This window comes from Rhea pennata, chromosome Z (genome assembly GCF_028389875.1).
Source record: "Rhea pennata isolate bPtePen1 chromosome Z, bPtePen1.pri, whole genome shotgun sequence".
NCBI lineage: Eukaryota > Metazoa > Chordata > Aves > Rheiformes > Rheidae > Rhea > Rhea pennata.
In genome coordinates, this window is record NC_084702.1 from 21,449,154 (window position 1) to 21,466,317 (window position 17,164).

A 17,164-nucleotide genomic window follows, 5' to 3' on the forward strand; every position below is an offset into this window, starting at 1 on the left:
ATAAAGGCTTGCCTTTGCTTACAGCTCTGACTATTGGTGTATCTTATTTAATGCAAATGCCGAAAGCTCTCCTTACATATAAACAGTAAATGCATGCAAATAAAGTATCATGGTTTATGTAGAGATTAAGGAAAATGTTCTACAGTCCCTCCACAAGCAGAGCTTCCATTGAATTGAAAATGTAGCATGAAGAACAAATTTTCCTGCAGGATAATATTTGATTAATTCTTTACTATACTATGCCAGAATTTAGCTTACTTCATACTGTAGAATGTCCTTTTCTGAATGTTTATTTTTTTCAAAATATAATATTGTTTATAAAAACTTTTTTTAAAACTTGCACATTGTTATTCTGTAACATAAATCAATGCATATCTCTTATTTTTCATTCGGTATAAAAGTGTGTTTTTTAATGAGTCATATAAAAGCTATTGTGAAATCTCTTTTTCTTTCTTGCTTGTTACAAAACAATGTACTAGCAGTCAAAGCCAGAATATTTCAAGATCTATGTATGTGTGTGTATAAATTAATAAATGGGGAAATCCTGACACCATTTCAGTTCTTGAGATTTTTGATGTTGATTTCAGTGTTTTCTTCAGAATGTTTTCTTCAGAAATACAGAAATTAGCCTTCCATGCAAAAAGAGTAGTTTAGAGGAAGAGACAGCGTCTACAACTCCTTTTCAGTCTATATATTTTAGTCTACATTATATATTAAGTCAAAGCATTCAGAAGATGAACACTAACATTTTTGGTCGTACATGTTTAAAAACCTCTCAGCAGCATGAAAAAGTATATATTTTGCCAAATTCACTTTAAAGTAGTAATTAGAAAAAATAAATCTGCTTTTGACCTCAGAGACTGTGATTCTAGATTATTTTTAATTTAGGTTTTATCTAGATTTTTAGTTACTTTAGTTAGGTAGTTACTTAAATTGAACTTTAGTTTCATGAGTTTTGTGTGAAAATCTCTTACATTACCCAACTCTAATTTGGGGGGTTTTTTTGGTGCTATACAGACTCGAGAAACTGATGAGCTAAGAGCAGCCCATGAAAAACGCAAAGAGAGGCTACAGATGTTGCAGACCAACTACAGAGCACTAAAAGAGCAATTAAAGCAGTTGGAAGAGGGCGATAGCAGGTAAGTTACAGAGCTTGTTAAAAACATTTCCCTTACACAAGAAATCTGAACAAAAGTATTATATAGATATTCAAAACAATTTTATTTAAATGGAGGAGCTATTATGTGACAATCAAGACTTTATCCTGTGTTAAAGCAGAATACGTATACCTCTATATAAGAAAATTTAGAGCTGAAGCCAAGAATAAAATCTATTGAGCTGACAACTTCTTTTATTTAGGATCACATTCTGAGTTTGAGTACTGGACAGAGGCCTGCTACAGCTGCTTATTATGCCTGTGTAGTTCCCAAGCTGATTAATCTGTTGACTGTTTATGTCTTTAATTTTCTATAATGAAATAATTGCTTTTTGTGTTTTCAAAATAATTGTATTTATTAAACAATGTGGAAATAATGACATTTGTGTGAACATTTAGAGATTCAAACATTATCTGAAGCTAATCCTAAAATCCTTTTTTAATAGGGGAAAAAAGAGCATGTGCCTAAAGCAGGGTGTTTTCATCTGTTAAATGGTTATAAAATCGATTATTTCTGATTATTCTACAAAAATATTGCAGTACTATGTATTTATGAATAAAAAAAGAAAGAATATCAGAACTCTGCCGTGTTGGAAGAATATCAGAACTCTGCCATATTGGAATTTTAATCATGGGTATTCTATAATCCCCACTTAAAATCAATAAAAAATAGTGAAAATATTATGCAAAAATTCTTTTCTGACATCCTGAGAAGGGAATTAACATTTTTGGTAAATAGATACATCTGGAGAAGTGAAGAAATTTCTTACCATTTCAGTTATCAGACACTGTTGAGATGGAGTTGTTTAGGTTTGATTCTAAGAAAGTAATTGGAGCAGATTCTTAAGCCCTGTTGGCTTTAACAGGACTTCAGCAAGTGCCTACAGTTCATAGTATGCATGTATATTTTTCTAAAAATAATTCTTTTTGTAATTAGACATTCATTAGACATTAGACATTCATTAGCTATTAATAGCCTGATTCATCTTGACACAGACTGTTTTAATATCTTTCTGACCAAAAAAGAGGCCTAGAAAATGGTGCAATAATTAATAGCCATTTACAGTGCCCAAGGTGATGTAAAGGATGATGTAGTGGAAATGATAATCTATCCATTACATATGAGTACCATTTTGGTCCATTTGAGTAGGTTTATATTACTATACATCCTTTGGCTTTTTATTTATTCTTTTTGTTGTTGTCTTTCAAGAAGAAAAAAGTCTGGAGTTTTCTTAAAGAAGAAGCTGGATTTATTTAGGAATAACATCTAGGGTTTTATCTTCTGTCTCACTGTTTTAAATTCAGTGCAAGCCAGAAATGACTGAAACCTATTGGATGACAGTTCTTTATCAAATGAAATGACTTAATTCAGTGTCAAAGGAAACATTCATAGTCTACAAAGGGGCCAAGGTAAAAAGATGCAAAAAATCAACCTAGATGAAGATGATAGGTATATTCAAACTTAATACATGGTGAAGCATTGGTTAAAAAGGGAACTTCTATTTCTGTTGAAAAGGAGTGAGGCCAGCTTATGTCCAGATATGAACACGTTTGAGCAGAGTAGGTATTGGGAAATAATCTTTAAATTAATTAAAATTAATTTGTCAATTCGTAGTAGTTAATTTATTCACTGATAATTAATGTGAAAAGCTAAAAATTGAGGGTTTTGATGATTTTTGTCATCAGAAAAGAGTTAGATATAACCTTCAGTGGTTTTATCTGACACTGAAGGATTTTGTTTTCCTTTTTAATAAACTAACAAAGGAGAGTAGACAAGACATAAATAAAACCAGTCTTTAAGTTGTTATACCTTAAACTATTGTTTTGACATCTCAAAAAACTTCATGTTGCTGGTGTAATGTAATTTATTCATTAGAAACTCAGTATCAGGTACTTACGTGGCATTTTTGATCCTTCATAAGACGTGGAGGACCTCATTCTTCCTGATTCTTAATAGGCCTTTTGTCTCGATGGCAGTTGATGGGACCTAATCCACCTGTCAGTGCACATACAGCTTCCAGATATACATGACTGCAAAGATGATAGGGCATTCTAAGCTTAACAGATTCTCTGGTAGTTTATTTCTATGGTCATAGGAATTTAAATTGCAGGGAGATTGAAATTAATTTTGTAAAGGAATACTTTTTATAATTTTTCATATTATTAAAGTACATTAAATATAGTATTCTGAAATAAATCTTGTGAAATATTTTCATGTTCATTTGTGCTTTTGAATTCAGTATATCTTTTCTTGATGCGTCATGATCTATAGACTCCTTATTCTTTTATTAGACAGTAGATGAACAGTTGGAAGTAGAATGGACATTAGTGTGACTTCTAGATTGGTTTGCAGAAGTACAAGGGGAGCTGATGGCTCTCAATTTTCTTGCAAGACATTGTGTTATACTTCCACCTTCTGCTTTCTCATATCAGCATTATGAAAGATGTTTATAGAATGAACAAGGGAGATACTGCTTAGCCACATGTCAGTTGAGAGCCCTGCTGCCATACTATCAGGAATTCTGTCTGAAACTACTTAATTGGTCTTTTTTATAGTACTACGTTTTAAGAGTCATGCGTTATGAAATGTATACCCCCTTCAAACATACAAGGCTTACATCTAGTATATACAACAATTACAGATCTATTTTCCAAGAGAAAGTATGTTTTCATTTGCCTGGTCTTAAAATGTGTAGATATTTAAAAAGAAACAATCTGTTTTCACTCATAAACAGGACTGAAAGCAGTAAAAACAGATACCAGCGTGCAGACCCCCATCAGCTTTGTCAAGAGGATTCTGATGCTGTATGGAATGAACTGGCTTATTTCAGAAGAGAGCATGAAAAGCTATTGATTGAAAAGTGAGTTTGTTTCTTAAGCAGCATTTATTTAAACAGATGTTTTTTTTAAGGTTGTGCCTTGCAGGCCATGCCGGAGGATTTCCTTGCAAAATTCCAAGATTAAACCATCTACCACAAGCAGAAAGGAAAAACGTCAGCTCTTTTTTTTTTTCCCTCTCTTAAATCAGTGACAAGTTACAAGTTTGCTAGCACTAACAGAAACTGTATTCCATGATCTAGGGATTGTGTTAATTAATGTGGCTCTCATCTGTTGGAGGTGTCGCTCTTCATTAGCCTGTATTTTATACACTGCCGTGCTTCATTTTTGGAATGAGGTGGTGAGGGGATAACCTAGCCAGCCATCCTTGTTTGATCTCTGTGATACATACGCAATGCAGAATGCCTCAGCTCTCTTGGTTCCCTGCCCTGTCCTGCTAATCCCAGCTGAGCTCATTATGGTGTAGCCTTGCTGCTACTCCTGGAGCCAGAGCTGTCCAAGCTAATTACTGGTAGCAGCAGAGCTGCCTGTTAAGGGTCTGGTGTGGATCTGCTAACATGGTCCTTGGTAGTGACCTGCAAAAAGCACGAGGGAGTTGCTCTCTTTCTTGCTGTGCACAGCCTGTCCTTTGGGTTTAGTGCTGATCCCTTCACACAGCTCTTTTAGCTGTAGTAAGTGTAAAACTTGGTGAAGGAAACTCTTACTTTAGAAAACATACAGTTTGCTTCTTTGATCTCATAATTCATAGGCTATTATACTCAGCCTGGCAAAGTAAGAAAATGTCCTTTTATACTAGACAAAAGGAAGTTAGTATGGTATGATTAGCCCTTTGCAGCTGTTTAATGCTCCTCTAAGTCAAGTTGATTTTTTTTTGTTTAAGAATCGAGACATTGTAGAAACTTCTGTTCAAACTTTGAGCATCTTTTTGTCAGCATTAAGGAAAATGTGTTTTACCAATGGGTCACAATGCAAACCAATTTTGTGGACGTACCATGAAGGTTGCTATCACAGAATTTCAACAGCAGCAAAATGTTTTGTAGTATATAAGTCGTTGGGTTGCCCATATGCTGTTTCAGCATCCTATATATAGTATTGCCAGTAGCTGTGTTGCATGGGGTATTCTTATACACACTAGTTACAATTGTGTGCCTGTCCTTGTCACTTCATCATTACAACATTTCCTGCGTTGTTTTGAAAGTAGCACAAGTCACCTTTTTTATTTTTTTGATTTTGATTTTGCCTTTTACATAGGAAAGAACACTTCTCTTGCCATACATGTGATTGCTGTTGTGATCCTCCTTCCATCACTGATCAGTCCATGCACTGCAGGCAACAGTAACTTGGGAAAAGTAACCTACTGAAAATCTGCACTAAACCTTTCCTTTTCACATAAAGCTAAGAAGCAGAGTTTGCTTATATGTTGGGCATGCCCTGAAGGTCAATATATTTGAAATGGTTTTCTAGAGGCTGGTGCACTTGCATCAGCAACATACCATCACCTTTATTGGGAACCCTTTTTTACCTAGTGCATTCCAGATCAGTGGCCTTGACTAGCCATGGTTGTGGTGAAGTGGCAGAAAGAGATAGTTGAGATCTTTAAAATTTAAAACATTTAAGTCAAAATGAATTCTTTTAATTCTGCCTCATTCTCAATAAGAAGCCAGTATGCTCTTGTGATCATTATGATGAATTTATGTGGGATTAAGTGCTTTTTACTTCTTATTGGCAATCTAGCTTATTTTTAGTTGAAATAAGGGAGAAAACAATAGCGTCTGTGTTTTGCATGTCTGTTTTCAATGTCTGCCTCCAGTAATGTCTTGATTCATTGAAGCAAGTGAGTATTTAAATATCTGTACTTGATTTTTTTTAGGATAGTCATTAGTACTTACATTCCCTCTTAAGTTCTATAGATAAAGGACTTGATCTTCAGGGTATTACCAATTACTTAAAAGTGTGATTTTAAAAACAATGTAGGCAAATCAATTTAGCCCATAGTTTTCATGAACGTATTTAATTTGATAGAATGTACTGATTTTTAGCTGAAATAGATTAAGAGCAGATATAAGCCAAACCTACTTAGCAGTTCTTAAACATGAGTGTCTCTGTAAGGATTTGCTTTTGTTTTAAGTCTGTTTTAACTTTAGATATATGTAACTTCCATGTTTGAATAGACTAGAGAATGACTATTAAGAAAACAAAATGGTATGTTGTTTCTTTCTTTATTCTAACTCTAAGAAAGATTATCTTTTCTCTATTTCTTTGCCCCCTCCAACTAAACAAACCTTTAATTTGCATGTATTACTGATCTAGAACTAGATGGAGAGTGCAAGAAACTATATGCAGTAAAAACAGGAAAACCCTTTGATGCATGTCCCTGGTTCTCAAAGTGAGTCTTTAGCAGTATTAGCATACTCTAAGCTATCAGTTTGTAAGTCATGAAATTTATTTATAAGTCAGGAAAAACTAAAGCTCTTGGAAAAAATGCTTGTCTTTGCAGTGCCTAATTCCAAATCCTGTTGAAGTTGGTGCAAAGAGTGCACAGTGCTTTGTCAGGCCTTTAGTTTTTATAAAGTTTCTTTTCCCCATTGTAAGCAGGGATTGTTCAGACTTTCATGAAATGTGTACATTGTGCAACACAATATGCTTGTTTCAGGCTGGACACTAACAGTGATAGTATGAAGTCTCAATTTTCACAAAGTTCAGAGTGTTTGAAATCTGATTTGACTTTTGGAGAATGTTACTGCAGAATGTGGGGCTTTTTTACCACTCTAAAGTCTGCAATATGAGACATTTTTTCTTTCTGTGAAACTTCTTTTGCTGATACACTATTGCCATAGTCTATACCCATGTAATCTATTCTCAAATCTCAGTCTTTTATTCTAAGGTCGTGTCTTCCTTCTCTGTGTAAACTCGGCCTGTCAGGGTACATATTTTTTGTGTGTGTGTTCAGTAAAGAATAGTATGTATTGCATTATTTTGTAGTTAATAATGGAGTATGTTTTAAAGCTACACCCTGTATTTTTCCCAGTCGTAACATGATACATAAATTTGAGCCATTTGTGCCCATAAAAAAGTCTCTAGCTGGCTTCTTACTGCACATACTTAACTAATAGATCATGACTTTTGGTTATATACTTACTTTTTGCATAGCTATATTTAGTTTTATAACATAGTATTGCTAACTAAAATTATTAAATATTTCCAGAAGTTTTGAATGGATAAAAAGATTGTTAGTTGTAAAATAGCAGATTTCCTCCCGCTGAAAACATTTCACGAAGATGACAGAATACTAGAATAAAGCAATGTCACTGCTTTTTTTTTTCCTTCAGTTAAAGCTTAAGTGTAAGAACGTAAAACAGTGCAATTGTTGACTAAACCCACCAAAAGTAATTGAAAATACTAGAAAATAGCAATGTGAATTGTACTAAATGAGAGATTTTCAACAGATATTTTTAAAAGACCAAAGTTAAAACCCTAAATGCAAGATGAAGTTATTTAGTGGCTTTTACATAATTAACTCACATGGCCTCATTCTGTGAAAAGAATTATTTTCTCTTTCCTAAGCAAGCTACTTGTTATTCTTTCACAGGATATTGTAACAGATAACTGAAGCAAATTTGTTTTCTTTTAAGAGTGGTCTGGCAGGGCTGATGAGATTAGTGATCTTGAATTGTTAAGCCTTTCTCTAAAACTTTTCTTACTATTAGCCACCAGATCTTGTATTTACTGAAGTCCTAGCTATTATACAAATTTGAAGGCTGACTGTGTTTTTGAATATTATTTATATTTGTATTTTTCCATATTTAATCAGACTTTCCTGGTCTGCTTTCTTGGTTTGAAATCTAGGTAGTATTATTAAATCTCCAACAGCTTGTGGTGCGTCAGTACCTCTTCATATCTGATGAGGTTATATCAAACTGAAAATAAGCAATCTTGTCGTAAACATTCTATCATAATATATATTTGGGAAAGGACAGAATTAAAGTTGCATTAATAATAAAATTGTGGCATTATCAGAGAAAAAAGCAGAATAGTGTTAGAGAAAAGGGAGAACTCTAAACTACCTTCTTCTATGTGTTACTTGCAGACATATGTTGCCTGCATTGCTGTTGAATCAAAGCGATTTCTGCAGATTGTCTGTGTGTTACAGAAAAGAAATATTTTACTGTCGGTAAGCTCATTGCCTGTGAGAATACTGCCTCTTTCTTTTCTCTATTACCCAGACCAAGGCTTTTTGCTTAAGTGAAAATGGGGTATGCATTTCCTACATAATCCTAATTTATCAACCCACGTAACATTCTTATGCAACTATACACACATATGTATGTATACATATGTATATACAACCATATACATATTTAAAAAGAAATGCTAAATACACTTTGCTAAACTATATTGAAGGGTCATGGTAAAAAGCTTGTGAACCTGTAACTCAATAACACACCAAAAAGTAACATAAAGTGTCAGGTTGCTATGCTAAGAGAGTAATGAAATTCTGAATCCAGAGCTGTTGGAAAGCAGCTTATGTACCTTTCTCTAGGAGACCTATCATGGAGTTTCTGGAGATCTAGATAAGGGCAGTGCTGTTCTGCTGCAACATAGAGCTGAACCTAGCGTACAACGCTGACTTTCCATTTTCTTTGGATAGGGCTGATTTTGGAAAGGAAACCACCAAATCTTCAATGTTACTTCTCAGTGCTAAATGTTTATCAGCTTTACCAAAATCATATGGAATTTTAAGATTTTAATTTTGCAAAGAAGTGGATACATTAGTTTTTTGTTTTTTTTTTTTTTTTTCCCCAAGGATTGCAAATAAATGTTTCCAATTTAAATTTTAAAGGAATCTCTATATGTTCTACCCTGTTTCTTGAACACTTCCCTGAAGTTTTCAGTTCTGGAATTCTAAAAATATGAATATTGAGCTTAGCAGACCTGCACTATGAACCAGGATGATGTTTATGATAATCTACTTACTCCTCTTATAATGCACAAGGCAAAATAAGTTTATATTTATAAAATTCTTACTTAATTTACTTATTACAGAAAAAATTGTTTTTAATGAATTCAGAATGCATGCTATACACAGTGTTGTTACTTGCTTTTTTCAAATACAATCACATGAGAATAGACATGAATTCTTACAAATTTCCCTAAAACTAAAGTATTCGAGTGTAAGCAATAACTTAAAAAATGGATTACATCAATACTGGAAACCACCTTCTTACAAAAACAATCTGCAAGTAATAGAAACTTCTATCTGTTGTTCATATGAGTTTTACATAAAAGGTAAAAGTACTGGGGAGAAGGTAACTCTCTTGATATTCACGCAAAGGAGGCCCCTCTCCCACGTGCTTTTCTTCTGAGGTATATAGATGCCATGCGCTGGCACCATGGTCCTGGCTCTTCAGACAGAGTCCTTCCTAAAATAAATAGCAGTAACGCTAGTTTGTTCCCCATATATGAGGCTGTTCTTATAGCCTTGTTATAAAGGAAAGAAAAGGTCCAAATTGAAGTGATGCACATAATTCACACAATGATACTTTTATTTCTTTTTTTATCATCTTGTGATCAATCAACTGGATTTCATGCTACAGTAAAACAAAGAAAAGATTACTACGTGGAATATAAAGTTTTAGACATCAGTTTCTACCATGCTTTTACAAGATAAAAGTTATGCTGCATATTTAAACTATTTTAGTCTTTAGTCAGTAGCACATCTTTGTTTTTCCAATGACTATTAATTTGAAATACATCTTGAACTCATTCTTGACAACATAGCATTGTTCACTTCTTTCTGTAGCGTGAGCAGAGATCGGGTAGGTGTGGGGGAGTTGCTTTTAGCCTTTTTCACTCCTGAATGTGGGTTGTAAATCAGACAGACTTTACTTAGTGCCAACGGATACTGCTTCCTGCAATTTTCATCCATTCTATAAGTGGCTGAATTGTGAAACAAGGATGATAAAGACATATTTCTGGGATGTAAGTGTAAGAAATAAGATAGCCCCGTGAATCTTTATAGTCAAATATTCCATTTCCTTAGTTATGGCAGCAAGATTTTTGTGTAAATTCTTCAGAATTTTCCTTCAGTAAAGAAATTCTGCTAAATCATTTTAGATAGTTAGAATGTGCCCAAAATGTAAGTAATGCTAGTATGTTTTGCCTTACTCTTTTGGCAGCATTATCCCCAGACATATGTAATGGTTTTTGCTCTCTCGTATAATCTAGATCAAACACCTGCTCCAAGGTTTACTCTCACCTCCCAAGGCTGTCAGTTGACACATAAATATACAGACCTATGAGAAGAGCATATTTTGCCCGTACTGCAGGCAAATGTTCTTGAATCATAACTCTATAGGAAAAAAGTGAAGAATTTCTATCAGAGTAGTATTTCACATGCAAAAGTCAGATAAAGTTTGTGTCTAGCTTGTTTCTTGCAGAAGAAAGTTAAAATGAATGTTTGCATAATGATGTATCAGATTCCCCATACTAATTTATGACAGCCACTTCCCATATTTTCTCTATTGACCATTTACAAAAGTACATTTAATCTGAATCTGAAGAAGAAAATCCCTGATATTACTTTGACTCAGTGTCTTGAAAACATGGTTATTTTGGTTACCTTAATAGGAACACTACTGAACTCTTTTGTGGACCCTGGCAAAAAGTCAGCAAAGCTTACTTAGCAGTCTTTTTCTATATGGTTTGCTTCTTCTTTTGGCTTTTCTGTCTTCAGCAGTCTTCCATGGCTCTGAGGGAAAACAACTGAAAGGGCAATAGGTGCCCCTCAGACTCAGAGAAAGGCTTCCCTGACTGCAGCAGCTCCTGGGCTGCACCACTGGTATCTGTCCACAGCATCAAGAGCATGCTAGCACATTAGGAGATTGTAGCTGGTCTGCTTATTTCTCTTCTGAAAAGAATCATTCTACTACAGTCTTATGACTTGTAATCCTTGAGAAGGAATACGTTTCCTCAGTGCGCTATTCCTTCATACGTATTCTGCTCTCTTAGAGGAGTGATTCTCTGCTTGGTTTTGTTACCAGATAAAATTCCCTAGGACAAATGGAAGAAAGTCTTACTGTTTGTTTGGATGTTTATGTTAGACTACTACGAGCCTGCTCTCTTAATTTCTTTTATCTACAGGCAAAGGAGTGCAGGAGTCTTCTGTTACTCTACTTGTGAATGATGAAAGCTGCTGATGAAGTATGGCTGAGTTATGGGGTGTGTATTAACTATTGAGGTGGTGATGTGCTAGTGAACTGACTACACTCCTCTGGCAGTTGGGTAATCTAAGCTCAGCAACTCTTGTGGGAAGGAGCCCTCTAAACTGATAAGTGCAGAGAGAAAGTTCATGCTGCAGTTCAGGCTATCTTTCTAAATTACCGTTTCCTTAAAGCATTCAGACCCAAGCACGCATATGTGTTATGTAGCTTAGTTTTGGAGCTGTGTGGGAGCTCCTAATGGTATCTTTAGAAATGCTGACAATTAAAAATGATGAGTATTAGGAAATTTTGTTCTAGCAAAAAAGGTATGTTTTGCAGAAGCCTTGCTTATTTGCAGATGGTATGAGCATTTCACGTATTATAGTAACTTGATAAGTAAGCAACTGTTAGAGAGAATTTCTTGCTGATGCCTAGCTATAATCTAAAAGAAATCAGAAGTAATTCCTTTGGCAAAACTGATTCTGCAGAACAGTTTTTCTTGTGTTATCTCTTTTTAGGTACTGAAAGCATGAGTACTTGGGTGTAGGGAAATATCCAGATAAAAGAAGAAGTAACCAAAAGCATTGTATTACCAGAAAATAAAATTCAGAATGTTGTAAGGTACTGGAAACAATTGGTATGCGTCAAAATCAGTACTCTTAAAAAGGTATACAATACCAGCATAAATTATTAAATGGCTAGATTTGATCTATCTGGATTTTTTACTGTGCCTTGTTTCAGTATTGAAATATTTCAATTTCAATATTGCCATCCAAGACAGTTGCAATAATAGCTGGAAGATATGAATGAACAATTAGTACATATAAAGAATGACCTGTGCTTTTCTACTCAGTGCCTTTTGTGTATATGTTACAAGGAAGGCTTCCATCAAGTAATTGATAGTAAACAAAAAACATTGAAGCTCTTCTCAGAATGGTAGGAATAAATCTATATTGGCTTACAGGGTAAAAACAACAACATGATTCTACTGCTGATCTGCTGCATTAGAAGGTCCTGGAAGCCTTCGAGGAAGCTGCAGTCGATCCTTGCTAATTTAGGATACTGATTCCTGCTAATTCAAGGACTCATCAGCTGTTTTTTTGCTAGGAAAGAGCTGGAAATTGTTCCGTTCCTAACTAATTTAGAATTTCTGGGAATACTGCTGGCCTGAAATGTTTCTTGTTAGTAGAGAAAACCTAAAGGAGTATTTTGGAATAGACTATATTGTCAGAAGCTGTCTTTGTTTTCTTGACCATGTTTTAGAATCGGATAAGAAAACATTTCTTGGTTAGAATTACTGAAGAAATATAGCCAAATTTTACCAGATTTACTTAGAATCAGTGTGCAGAAAACTCAAGGTCATGAGACTCTTTCAGTTAAGCTTAATGGTGAAAATTAGTGCATCAGATTTTACCCATGTGTTTCTTACTAGGCTTTGAAGCCCTGTAAGTTACTTCTTTCCCACCTGATGAAATATCATTTGAAATGAACAAAACTATTAGAAAACATGAGGATTTTGAGTGTAAATAAGAGCAAGGCATTTTATGGAAGAAGTTCTAAACTTCGGATTCTTTTTTTGGTCCACTAATCTTATTATTCCTACAGTCAGACTGCAAAACCAATCTTTTTTTTCCCTCCTTCTTTACGAAATTGACCTGAGCAGAAGAATATGCATAGGAGCAGAATACACATTTTTAATAAAAATTTCAGTTCATTTAATAGATACAAGATTCCTGTTTTTTATTCTTAAATTTAGAAGAAACCAACATGTACACCGTTCGTAGTTAAGTAACCTATGTTATCAGTAAAATTGGTGCAGTTCTACCAAGTTTCTAGGGTACATTTTTCAGATAAACAACCTTATTAAAGGCTGTAGAAAACTTGAGTATATATCAGTCAGAACTGAAAATACTTTCCAATCAAATCAGGAAAAAAATGTTGCCATATTTTATACTTTTTCAGGTAAAAAACCCACACTGATAGAAATATACCATTGTAAAGACTGCATCTAGATGCAGGCTGAGCAGTAATTAGTTTCAACACTGCAAGCTTTATAAAATAGTTCACTGTGTTAGTATTACCATTGCAGATATGAGTTAAGACTTTGAATTTAATGAAACTTAATAAAGTTTAACTGAATGATTACTTACTTTCTTTTCATCTGGATTGCTAATAGGTATTCCTAGTAATGAGTATCTTTTGCCTGAGGTTATTCCTCTCTAGAAATAGAGGATGTTTTATGCAAATTTTCAAAGACCATTTTGAACAGTTTTTTATTGCTTTTTAAAACATACTGAAATTACAGTTAACTTTAATTTATATTTTAAGCTTTTCAATCAAAATCTCAATGCTGCAGTGCTAAAAAGCTTATCTACAGCTTTCTGGACTTTGAATCCCCTACTAGGGATCACCTATTCTGCATGTCAGTATACAATATTGTGCAAACTGTTAGTGTACTTCACCTTGTTTAATAATCATTTTTGCAATGTTTGTGCCCAATCTAGTCTGTATTATATAAAATTATATTGTAAGAACCTCTCTTTTAAAAACTGAATTAAACAGTAGTATGTACAGCACTAATGTGACAGACTTTAAAATGTAGTACTAGCTTCTGATTTCATCAAGAGAAGAAGTGCAGAGGTGAAAATTCATCATGAGCTGATAGTCATCAATTTATACTCATATGTAGGTTTGATTCTCTTTTTTTTTTGACCTGCATATTTCTACTTTATTCAAATCCCATCACTCCCTTTTAAATTATGGTTCAAATGTCCATTTTCCAAGGAAAATATATATCTATAGAATCTATAGAGCAAAACCTTTTTACCAGGAAAATATTTATTTGTTTTTGTTTATTTTGATTACTGAAGCCTTTCTTTAGAGTTCTACATTGCGAAACGCATTCGGTTTAGAATGTTAATCACTTTTGTTATCTAGTATTCTAAACTTGCTCCTTTCTTTTTGTTTCTCCTAATTCATCAAGCTCAGCTGCAGGATGTTTCTCCTTCTGCACAGGAGTAGCATCTCTAGATTAAGTTCTGTTTCTAGTTCTTCTACAAATGGAGCTCAAAAGACCGAAGTCTTTCTCTTTGCACTTTGAATTTTCAAAGCAAGATAAGAGATGTGCTTAAATAAACAAAGAGCATAACCTTCATTGGGGAAGGTAATGTACCTAATCAAAAATGTAAAATTATCATTTCTTTTACTTCAATTAGCCACTGCCTAATTTATCAGGAGAAAAAATGATTGATATCATGTACAAAAATTTTAAAATAAAACTATTTTTTTGGAAGTCAAGCTTATAGTTGCACATAATTGTAAAACAGATTAAATTTGTGGAGCAATCTTAAAAAATGTTAGAAGTCCAGTTACACTAGGATTAATATAATGCACTTACAATATATGTCATTTTTAACATCATGTATTCTTGAGAAACCTTCAACTCCCAACATTTCTGCTGGCAAAACATGAAGAAGGTATGTAATAACCTTCAAAGACTTCTAGTTCCTATGCCTTGAGCCTATAGTCATCTATTGCTAGAAAAGCTTTTCAGAGGAACTACCTTCCCACTGTAGAAATATCCTTAAAGATTCTCTCACAGGTTCAGTTTAAGTCGTGGATCTTTTCAGATGCCATAAAGAGAATGCCTGTTGCCTAGCACTTGTTAAATCAAACACAAGTTTTTCACTGGACAAAATAGCCCTTTTCAGTTAATACTACAGCTTAAAGCATTTCTTCTTTCTATTGTTTGATGTGTTAATTGAAACTAAACCATGCAAAAAGAACTATGCAGTAAATCCAGTGAGTATGTGCTTAAGATAATTACAGCAAATATTACTTTGTGTTCTACAATAGTATTACAGCCTCTTATTCACAGTATTTGAGCTTTGAAACTGCAATTCTGACTCTCTGAGTTTATTGTCTCTGTGCAGTTTTATTCTATACCCTTGATGCAGAATCGATACTGGAAGGTAAAATTATAACTGATTAAAAATTTAGTACATTCAGTAAAATGAAGCCATTTCCCTCTGTTCCCACCTCTATTTGCAAACAATGACAGAAGTGTAGTAAATGTTAAGATCTGATTGGGCAAGTATCTTGCAAAAATGTTTTTTAACTGAAAATAGATAATCAAATACATGCAGAGGGGAAGCATTTGTTTTGCTGAAAAGCCTTATCTAAAAAAAAAAATTATCATTATAAAATATTGTTAAACTATTTGATTCTGAATTAAAGTATGGAGAAAGTATGAAAAAAGTATGAAAAAAAACCCAGTAGTACATTCCTATTCTAAATTACCACCCATAGCTTATTTTGGATCCTTTGAATAGAGGGATTGCAGAAGCAATCCTTCCTTCACTCTCAGTAAGTGAAGGAAGTATTTTATCTTGCTAGAATCCATGTGATTGGGTAATTGGCAGACCTAATCTGCTTTGTCAAGGAAGAATTGTGCATGGACCCTTTAAAAGTGTGGTGGATCAAGCACAGTCTGTTAAAAGTAATCTGCCTGTAGCAGATTACAAACACAGATGTTTATCTTGAGATCTGTTTGAAAGAAGTTTTGGAGAAGGAGGGAAAATTAGCAAAAGATAAATCAGTGCTTACATGTTAGGTTGGCACATGGGAGCCTGAGTCAGCCAAAGTCTTGATGAAGATCTGCCTTGTCTTGAGCAGATATCGTTTTAAGAAAATATAACAAAGTTTTTCAAACCTTAGCTCTATATTTCATTAGCTGACAGTAACTGACAATAGCTTCCAATCAGGAGAGGATGGTTTAAATGAAAGATTGAAAAACAGTTTATTCTTTTGTCACTGTGTTCTTTCACTGTTCCATTGTACTTCAGCAACTTTCTGTGACATTTTTAGTTATCTTAAGTTCCTCAGAGTCCATGCTTGGTCCTTTGAACATTTCTTTCTTAAACCTGTTCTTGAAGATTCTTCCAACTGATCATATTCAATTGCTCTTGGAAAAAGTAACACTCATATTCTCCCTGCAAAGAATTCTATCGGAAGACTTAAATGCATCCTTTATTCCTTACTGTTTAGTTATGCGCTTTCTGACAAAATATACAGACTATAATACTTCTGTAGTGAATTTAGGCAGCTGAACCAGGCTTGTATCTCAGGTGTGTTGTAATGCAAATACAGATGCTTCTTTACAAGTTCTAGCTGGAGTAGCACATCAAAACAAATTGTGTAAGAGCAGATTTTACTGCTGAATTTGGAGAAAAATAGATAAGAATGAAGGACCTTCATTCCTTCTTCCTCTGTACATTGTTCTTCACATTGCAATTCTTACTTTGCTTTTTTCCTTGAAATGTAAAATGACTTATGAATGATAGTGAAACATTTTAACTGCAACAGTCATGATACAGACAGACATACATTTTTTTCTTTTAACACTATATTTGCCATAAAGTACTTGGAGAAAGTAAGTCTTCAAGGTGTCATATTACATTGTATTTACTTTCAGAAAGAAAAGATTGAGTAAGAATCAGTATAGTATCTGTTTTCAAATGACTCAAATACTTGAGTTCCTTCAGCATATGAATACTGAAATTTTTCAGTCCTAATTGTGCTAGTCCTGAGTGCTTTCAAAACTTGCAGATTTATGAACTGAAGATTCTTAGGCTTCAGAGATACCATTTTTTTCCTCCAGATTGCTAACTAGCTAATAAGGATAAGGTAGGATGAGAGGAGAATAATTTGTTGAAAAAAGAGGCTTCACTACTGTAAGCTTCCTCAAATCAAAAAAATTGAAGCACATAATGCAGGTAGCAATTCCTTCACAGTGAAGTGCAAGTTATTATTTTGTGAGGGTGACCTCTATGATTATTTATGTAGGAAGCATGTTTTGTAGGTGCTACCAAAAACTTAGATCTTGGGAAGGGCGAATATTTGGTTAGCAGGAAGGAATATAACCTCTTAGATGAGACCATAAATGAGATGTGGCCAGCTGTCTAGCTTCTGT

At 34.0% G+C, this 17,164-nt stretch overlaps 1 protein-coding gene across 1 annotated transcript in view; it reads left to right on the plus strand.

Annotated features, from left to right (window-relative positions):
* The window catches only part of CNTLN (centlein), a 202,298-nt gene that overhangs the window by 104,517 nt on the left and 80,617 nt on the right, over positions 1–17,164 (plus strand). The window contains exons 11-12 of the mRNA XM_062599459.1: positions 1,018–1,139; positions 3,892–4,017. Of these exons, the coding sequence (XP_062455443.1) occupies positions 1,018–1,139; positions 3,892–4,017 (248 nt within the window). The remainder of the gene's footprint in view (positions 1–1,017; positions 1,140–3,891; positions 4,018–17,164) is intronic.